Source organism: Pyrus communis, chromosome 3 (assembly GCF_041283825.1).
Source record: "Pyrus communis isolate YQ-2024b chromosome 3, ASM4128382v1, whole genome shotgun sequence".
NCBI lineage: Eukaryota > Viridiplantae > Streptophyta > Magnoliopsida > Rosales > Rosaceae > Pyrus > Pyrus communis.
The window spans coordinates 12,265,538-12,274,874 of record NC_142567.1 but is presented as its reverse complement, the minus strand read 5'-3'; the positions used below and the strand labels follow the sequence as shown (position 1 = coordinate 12,274,874).

Sequence of the window (9,337 nt, the reverse complement as noted above, 5' to 3'; positions counted from 1 at the left end):
CATATCCATTAAACTAACCACATCCAGATGCATATAGAGCTCTTAAGATAGGAAAACTGGTGGAAATAGCTTGAATACATATTGGAGAATGTATTAAGTGATAGTTCTACAAATTTAGAAACCAAACAAAGAGCGTCGGGCAAGATTTCACCTTGTCTGTCAAGGTTGAACCTCTTGCAATCACTTCTCTTTGAATTAACAGGAGTTTATATGCTAAAAAGGTATGAATGGTAAACAAGTTTACACAAGGGAATCGATACTATGCCACTAAGGGAGATATCAGAGCTTTAAACTGGGCAAAAGATAGCTTGTCGCTAAAAATGACTGAATATGGGTTGATTTCAGCTTTTGAATGCAAATCTGGCTTGAAAGCAGAGTTTATATGTTTGTTTGTTTGATTGGTTGAGTGTCCTTGTCTCTGGGGCCTCTTCCTCCTTTTATAGGCAAATTAGCCCGACTGCTGTGACTTTGCTCTTGCCCGAAAGCATCTGAAGGGTAGTGAGTCATCAACTTTTTACTTGGAATGCCACTAGAAAGTGTTATTTGGCTGGTAGTAGGTTAGTCTTCATCACTTGCCACTTCAGTGGTAAGCACATGGCTTGTATCTTGGCTGAGAAGGTTTCACTTTGCCTTTGGGCTTGGTGCTGCGCTTCGGGCAAGTCACTTTTTAGTTGGCATTCTTGGGTTTTCCTTCGTCTAAATCCAATGTTCAAATATTAACTCAAACACTAAGCTTCCTTTTTAATTTGATCATCAATTCAGTGTGTGACCCTTTACCAATTTCATTTTATAATTTCCCAATAGATAAGAACAAATGTAAGTGTTTCAACATCTCTACTCTTTTTCGGACAGCCCTACCTAGCACAAAAATATGATACCTTTGTATATATGACCGTTAGATAATAACCTTACATATATGACTATTTTTATTGTAAATCCGAACATATATGACTATAATCATAATAGTAAAACCGAACATAAAAAGTGTTCCCTTATATTTTGTGCCCACAAAATATAGAAAATATAACATATTCCAATTGAAGACGCCGTCACCATTTTACCACCACTATATGGTCCTACAATTATAAGAAGACATGAATCAATATCACCATGATAAATATATATAAATATATATATATATATATATATATATATATATAGACACACACACACTCCAAATGATGCGGATTCAGATATATATATATATATATATATATATATATATATATATATATATATATAGACACACACACACACACACACTCCAAATGATGCGGATTCAGATCGATACAATACATAAACACTCTGTCCCGAATCCGACCTATTAAGGTCAAATTCGAAGGGAAAATTATCATCCCTAGATATGATCAATGCTTATTTGTGCTCCTTGCGCTTTTGTCATAGACCTTGATATCTCGAAGGTTGTGTGGTTGCACTGGCCTTGCATTCGCCTCCGCATACTGCATCAATCAATTTAAAAACATGAAACAAGACTTTGATTATTTAAAATTTTTTTTTTTTTTAATTTTTATTTTGGTTTGGGGGTGGGTTTGAACAACTACTTACATCATGCACAGCCAATCGAAATAGATTTACTTGATCCCTTGAGACTGTATGTATCTGTGAAGAAATTAATCAAATATGGTAAAGGGTTACATACTTTCATTTTAGTGAAAAAATAAAGGTATTAGCAGTATTAATTGATTATTAAGGAGCATTTTGATAACTATTTTGTTTTCAATTTTTAGTTTGAATACTGAAAATGAAATTGTTATCAAACTGCTTCTAAATTACCTTTTTATTGATGGTCCAAATAACGCCTTCAGTGCAAGGAGGAACAGTGAGTGAACCCATGTATCTGTAATAGGATTTCCCACGAATTTTGATTTCTCTAGGATCAATAATGCCCATGCTTCTCTCTTCCATTTGATCAGTCATCGATTCTACATCCTTCATCAACTGTAATTAATTCACAGCTTGCAACATGTTAGGATCATATGGTATTTTTATAAGGCTTTTTAGCTAAAATGGTTTATGATATTTGTATAATATCTCACTTTGATATCTGAGATTCTCAAGGATCGTTTTGACTAAAATGTATTTCCATAACATTAGTTGTGGAGCCAGGATTTGATTGAAAGATCATTATGGTGTGGTACCCCGTGTGTTTTTTTTTTCGTCGTCCTTGTGGTGTCTTTGCGGTAGTTTCCTAAGTTGTATAATTTACTAAAATTCATGAATTGAGTTATTTCTTTCGTTAGTTGGATGTGGGTACTTCATATATAGTTAAGAAATTATATTCCACTATTATGTTTGACATGTCTTATGTACGCTCTTATTGTTCAGAGATGCAACATTTCTACATACATTTTGACGTATATTTTTGTGAGATCTACTCCGTAATATACATGGATACATATTATATATATATATATATATATATATATATATATATGTTTAGGATCTGACAACATACGTTTATAACGCACATTTCAACACACCTTTTGTAGGGCCCACTCCATAATGTATTTCAACGATGCAAACTCTTCTATCTTTTATGTCTTCCCTTAAGTAACATCTCTACCAATAATCATCCAAATTTGAAGCCATATAACCATTGGATTAAATTTAGTGTTTCTTTGTAGAACTGAATCTATTCATTTTTTTACTACAAATGAATGTCTTAACGGTTTGCGATTTGTCTAATTTTATATAACGGTGATCTCTGAAAGATGAATTGAAATATAGACGGTTTAGATCCTTGAAAAAAATTACAGAATGGAAGCCACGAAAACGTGTGTCCTAAGATATATATAGGGTGGATCCAGAGATACACATTTTGAAACCTATTTTCTAGGGCTCACTTTATAATGTATTTCAATTATTTGAAAATTGTCTATATTTTCGTATTTTATTCATAGATCATCCTTACGAAAAATTAGACAAATCCAAAACTATTAAGACATTCATTTGTAGTGACGAAAATAGATGAATACGGTGCTACAAAGAAACACTAAATTTAATCGATTTGTTATATGATTTAGGATTTGGATGATTTTTGGTAGATATGATCTTTGAAGTAAGACATAAAAGATAGATGGTTGGGTCGTTGAAATACATTACAGAGTGGGTTGCACAAAACATGTTTGTCGAAATGCATGTATAATTTCCAACAATGCATGTGTGTTTAAAGTGTATGTACTAGATCATAAACCCATGTATGTGTGTGTGTGTGTGTGTGTCTATATATATATATATATATATATATATATATATATATATATATATATATATTACGCGGGCGGATTTGTGATATTATCTTTTTTACATAATTTTTGACACATGTTTTTGTGAGACCCACTTCATAATGTATTTTAACGATTCGAACAATTTATCTTTTAGAACATCATTCATATATATATATTACGTGGGCGGATCTGTGATATTACTCTTTTTACACAATTTGTGACACACGTTTTTGTGAGACCCACTCCATAATGTATTTTAACGATTCGAACAATTTATCTTTTAGAACATCATTCATAGATAATCTTTGTAAAAAATTAGACAAACCCGAAATCATTAAAACATTCATTTGTAGTGAAGAAAAAAGATACAGTTCTACAAGAAATCCTAAACCGTATTCAACAATCATATGGTTTTAGATTTGGGTGATTTTTGGGAGACATAATCTTTGAGGTAAGACATTAAGATAAACAATTAGATCGTTGAAATACATTGTAAAATGGACCTCACAAAAACATGGATCAAAAGGTGTGTCAAAAGCTTATATCCTCGGATCCTAAACCCATATATATATATACACACACACACACATATATATTGTTAACCATGATTAAGCCAAATAACACATTGATACTCACCTCTTTAACATGGTGAGCAAATTAGGACACTTGAGTTTAGTTGAGGACGTACCGTAGAAAGGAAAGAATCTGCACGACCGAACTTGTAGAGAACTGCAGTGACGGCGATCTTGTTTGCTACGTTGGGATCGGAGCTTAGATGAACCAAGTGGAGCTCCATGTCATATACTCTGCCGTTGATGGAATGCTCCGCTGGGGCATGCCAGTGACCTTGTTTTAGCGGATACTCAGTACCATTTATCTTAATTGTTCCAGCGTCGTCCACCCATTGAACCTGCAAATTCACAGATAATAATTAAGTTGATAATCTTTTCTTTGTAATTCTTCTAGTTTCAACTGTTCGTTTTCTAGAAGAGAGAGAATGAAAAGTTATTTTAATTTATAAGTTTTGTTCTTTTCATTGTCCTTCATTTCTCCACCACCCTCCCTCCACCACTTATATATGTATGTATGCACATAATTAGAGATGGTGATTCATTCCGTTAAACCTGATAACCATTCGAATGGGGAGAATTTAGGAATGAAAATTCATGTATGTTTTGGATATGGTTTTAGGGTTGCCAATTTGTATCCGGCCCCGAATCTGCCCCAAATATAATATATATGTATGTATATTCGTCAAGTATTGAAATTATTTGATAATTCGTTTTGTTTTTCTCCCGTAGTGGCTGTTGTATTTTGCTTTTGTCATTGCTTTCATTTTTTTATGGGATCAATTTGCCTTAATTTTCATGGTTATGAGGATGGCTATGACATTTGCATTCCCAAACTAAACTGTTGTCATCCCTATATGTACGTAAGATGAATACAAAACAATGAACAATGAACTGAAGTTGATGGAGCTTATTAGCAATATACACAATATCAGAATAATAATGTTATTTAGACATATAAAAATGATACATTTGTTGACAATGAAAAGGTTTGTTTTGCTCAGTCACTAGTACTAGAGTTTTAGTGATATTTTTTCTGTACTTGTAAGAAGAAACTTATTTTTTTATTCATGTGGATGGTGATTTTGATACCAAATTATTATAGGTAGCCCATTGAATAATCTATCTCAAATCTCATATTTTATTGTTAAATATTGTTGTGTATCAAAACTAAATAAATAAATAAAATAACATTACCGAAATATCATGGCCTCTGTTCTTGATAGTTGCATTACGAGGTCTGTAGTTGGTCTTAAGCTTCCCTAAGTTTGGGAATAATGTAACCCTGTGATTTGATAAATCTATTGGAGATTGCATGCTCCCGCTGTTACACGCCGCCCATTCTTCCTTAATCTCCCCCCAATGCTTTGGCCCCTTTCCACCCTCTTGAAGATAATCAAACTCTCTTTCATCCTCTGCAATACATATGCAGATATGATTCATTTTTTTTTTCTTTAAAAACAAAGGAAAAATAAATAAAAACATGTTGTGGGATTGTGCTTACTTACCGACTTCTTGAGCTGTGAGTGATCCGGAATACGCGAGTAGAACTAAAAAGAAAAGAAAACAAGAAATTGAGATGGGTTTGCTTCGATGGGGCTCCATGTTTATCGCAAGCAGATTGGAGATTATTAGCAGCTGTTGGCACTACCTAGCTCGCATGTGTAAGAATATATGGTGAGAGTAGGTTTATATATAAACATGGATGAGTTCCGTACCGTACGTAGTTGATAGAAACAGAAATTTAAAGTGTACACATTTTAATCAATAAAAAAAACCAAGGAGAAGGCATACGTATCAGAAATTAGTGGTTGATTGTTTCGGAAATTAGAGCCTTACTACGATCAAATTCTTTCTTAGTTAAGGTAATTATCACTTGTAATAAAAAAAAAATACGTATTAAGACAAAATGTTATTTACTTAAAGAGTAGATAACCTAACATGCAACTGGATAAAGTTCTACTAAATAATCTGATTCCAGAAAACTGTGAATTGAAAAGTTAACATCTAATTGTGAACCATAACTAATTATAAAAATACCAAAATGAAGTTACAGTCAAACAAGAAAAAATACACACAACCAAAGTTGACATCGTTTTCTCTTATTGATGCTAACATTAACTCATAAGTTGACATTTGTTATAAACATATGTAAACTATAATCCTGTTGGATTTGATTATAAAGAAGAAGCTCTTAAGGTCCAATTATTCTGTTCAACTATTGGTTGTAGAACTAAGTAAATGGTTAGTTGAGGAGGTGGGACAAAAATCCTTTGTCGTTTATCAAAATGTCTTCGTCAAGGTACCGTGGCATCATAGTTGTTTGGACTTTTATCTACCGTACACATGGTTCACCACAAATAAAAAATAAAACTAAAAAAACACAGCGTGCACATGCAGAGCATCGTACTTGCAACACATAGATTATAACGTTGACTTCAAAAACCATGCACACAGTCCGACACACGATTCGTAAGAGCTGACGAAATACTAGAGCAACATTAAGGAGGTTAAATTTTTTAAATTAAATTTGTAAATAAAATAATATTATTGTAGATTAGATTTTCAATTAAATATCAATTAACGTGTTTATTTTTTATCAGTAATACATTATTTGAATTACAATTTAATTTAAAAAATTTGATCTTCATAATATTTTCTTCACCTGTTTTGCCATTACTCAGGAACTAGCAGCCTAATGGTAACTACTAATTACTGTAAATGGTAATTGTCTTAGTGGCTTCCTAAAAGTGCAACAGATCAGCCACTTGCTGACTTGCTATGTAACTAAGAACAGAGGATCCTATAAATAGAGAGATTTTTCAATGTAATCGGAAAATGAGATGATACACTACATATTAGTGTACAAATGGTAGAACATATATGTTAAAAAGTTAATAACTTAAATATTAAAATTTTCCACTACTTATATAAAAACAAGAGGTGGTACCCACTCGTATTTTGGTCACAATGAAAAATTTCTCCTGTAAATGAGGGATGGCGTTTCCATAATGAATGCTTAATGTTTTGGCCAAACATGTAGACATGGGTTAGATTTTTAGTGCGGGAATGAAATTGATGGTTCGGTATATATATTGTGGCCTATATTTAATTGAGGGGTGCGGCATAGAGAGAAAGAGAGTAGAGAATAGGCTTGAGGAATTGTGTATTAATTCCTCAGTCCTTGTACCTTTATTTATAGTAATAAGGAGGAGAGAGACTTGCTCTTCAAGTAATACAAAGTCTATTAGGAAAGATCTTCTAAATCCCAAGGGATTCCTAATCTATCTCTACTTAGGATTTACACAATCACAATATTGATATGAACATATGTCACAACACTCTCCCTTCAGTATGCAAATACTCAAGTAGATGGCGCATCAGGTCTTCAAGCAAATGTAGAAGCAGTTGATGAAGTTGTCTTATCTGGTCGACACAATTAGCGAATGCAAGTCTCAAAACAAACGAAAGAATACATGGGTGGTAAAACTCACAAAATCTCGCTATGGCAAAACCCAAGGTGGGACAAAAGGCCATAGTCAAAGGAGAAAATGTGAGAAGTTGCATTAAGTCAAAACTATATGTCTTTAGGATGCAAGTGGAATGTACATAAGGGTATGACCAACCCAGGATGGGTGTCTCGACAAAACCTAGTTAGGTAGCAAAAACCCAGTGGGAAAAATGCTCCTAATCGTAGGGAAAAATAGTACATTAAGGTCAAGTAAGTATACTTCTGGATACTCCTCCTGAGTTTGACAAAACTTCCAAATGAAACTACAAGCATCTCAAGTGAGAAAGTTACGCATACCAATTCCTTGAACAAGCTTCTGGAAGGTAGACTTCGACAGTAACGTTATGTAGAGGTCGGCAAGGTTGTTTGGGATCGGACTGCTTGACTTCAATCTTTTGATGCTCATGTTGATGTATGCACAATATGCTTGGTGTTGACTTGTTCGATGTATCATAATATGGTCGATACATACGGTGTTGTCTCCATGGATCGTTATTGGGACTTAACAATGGATGAAAGTCGCAAGGATTTTGAATATGCTCCACAAGGGTTCTTGACCATATCTCTCACGTGATGAGATACAGTGAGTCTTGGAACGATTCAAAGGTTTCGCAACGAATGGTCTATCTAGTTAACCTCCAAGATATTGCGGTGTTCCTTAATGGTAAAGACATAACCATTCGGGAACGTACCTTGTGTGGTCAGATAGTTAGTCTGATCCAGCGAATCCCACAAGGTAGGCATCATTCCAAAGATCAAGAGGGTGTGATCTATTATGAGATGCATAGGGATAGATAAGCCCAAATCCATAGTCACAAAAAAAAACGTCTTTAACACTAAATTTGGTGGTGGCGTGTAGGCGCAATGTTGCTTTATGCCAAAAGATTATCAGCACATAAGATGTCTGATCTATTGCATTTGAGTTAAGTACAACAAACACCAATGGTACTTTGATATGGTTGCCTCATGTTCTAATATGGAACCTTGTGCTCCATACCCTTCGTAAAGGTCTCATTTGCATATAGTATACAGACGATCAGGGTATACTCAGGCGTAACACCTTGTGGGTGTAGTTTGATTAGTGGACCAGAATACCATTAGAACTAGCTTGAAACTTCAGGTCGAGGTAATGTCGAGTTCTCCTAGTATCATTATTCTTAAAGTCTAACTTTAGGTGCGAGTCAGTTTTCTCAACTCTAGCAATTTCGAATTTTGTACACGCAGGGGCATATATCCCTAACTAATCAAATATTCACTTAGACGAGTATACTACATCTGCCCAGATAGTTCTACATTCGCAAAGTGAAAGCCTCATCAAAACTGAGAAGGTGTTTTTGTGGTCTAGAACTATTTGAATCAGTACATGTAAGTCCTTTGGAAACTCCATGTAAGTTTCGTATTAGGATCCCAACTACAACCACGTTTGTAATGCTGCAATCAATCACCTGATGTATGAGAGAAGCCTTGCGCCATAAGGCATCATTCACACTATTTCATTCATCTCATTCTCATAGATTGATTCTTCTAGTTGATCAATCAATTCTACGTTGACATTAATCAATGAAATGCGGTTCGTTATTGTCGCTTTTCATTTATGTCGGTAGTTACCATATAAATGAAACATCATCTATGATAATCTCATTCCAATTCTACACCTCATCCAAACTAGTATACTAGACCAAGAACTTCAAGCCTCAGGAATAATCCGGATTAATCTCATGAGATGAAAAAGATTGAAACAATGATCAAAGGGCGGATTTGCTCATGCCATGTTCCTCTAATTTTTGGGTAAGTTAATCCTCGAATCAACTGATCTGCCACGCTTCTAGCGTAGGATAGATTGATTGGCTAGCTGCCAATGTACAAGGGTCGGCCATAGTAGTGGCAGTCTTGCTTTCGGGACAAAGGTCCATCGTACATTTGGTACATTTATCTTTGCAAGCATATTTGCAGCTGGTATATGTGATCTCGTCACTTTTTACTAGATTAGAGGAAATGTCTAGTTATAC

General features: G+C 34.3%; 1 protein-coding gene across 1 annotated transcript; it reads right to left on the bottom strand.

The window, feature by feature from the left end:
* Positions 1-1,337: 1,337 nt before the first annotated feature.
* On the bottom strand, positions 1,338-5,530 carry LOC137714788 (alpha carbonic anhydrase 7-like). The gene is made up of 6 exons (XM_068453924.2): positions 5,326-5,530; positions 5,015-5,232; positions 3,937-4,158; positions 1,795-1,959; positions 1,567-1,620; positions 1,338-1,460 (listed from the first exon to the last, which is right to left on the bottom strand). The coding sequence occupies exons 1-6, from the start codon at positions 5,420-5,422 to the stop codon at positions 1,368-1,370; spliced, it is 849 nt and encodes a 282-aa protein (XP_068310025.1). The 5' UTR covers positions 5,423-5,530; the 3' UTR covers positions 1,338-1,367.
* Positions 5,531-9,337: the final 3,807 nt, after the last annotated feature.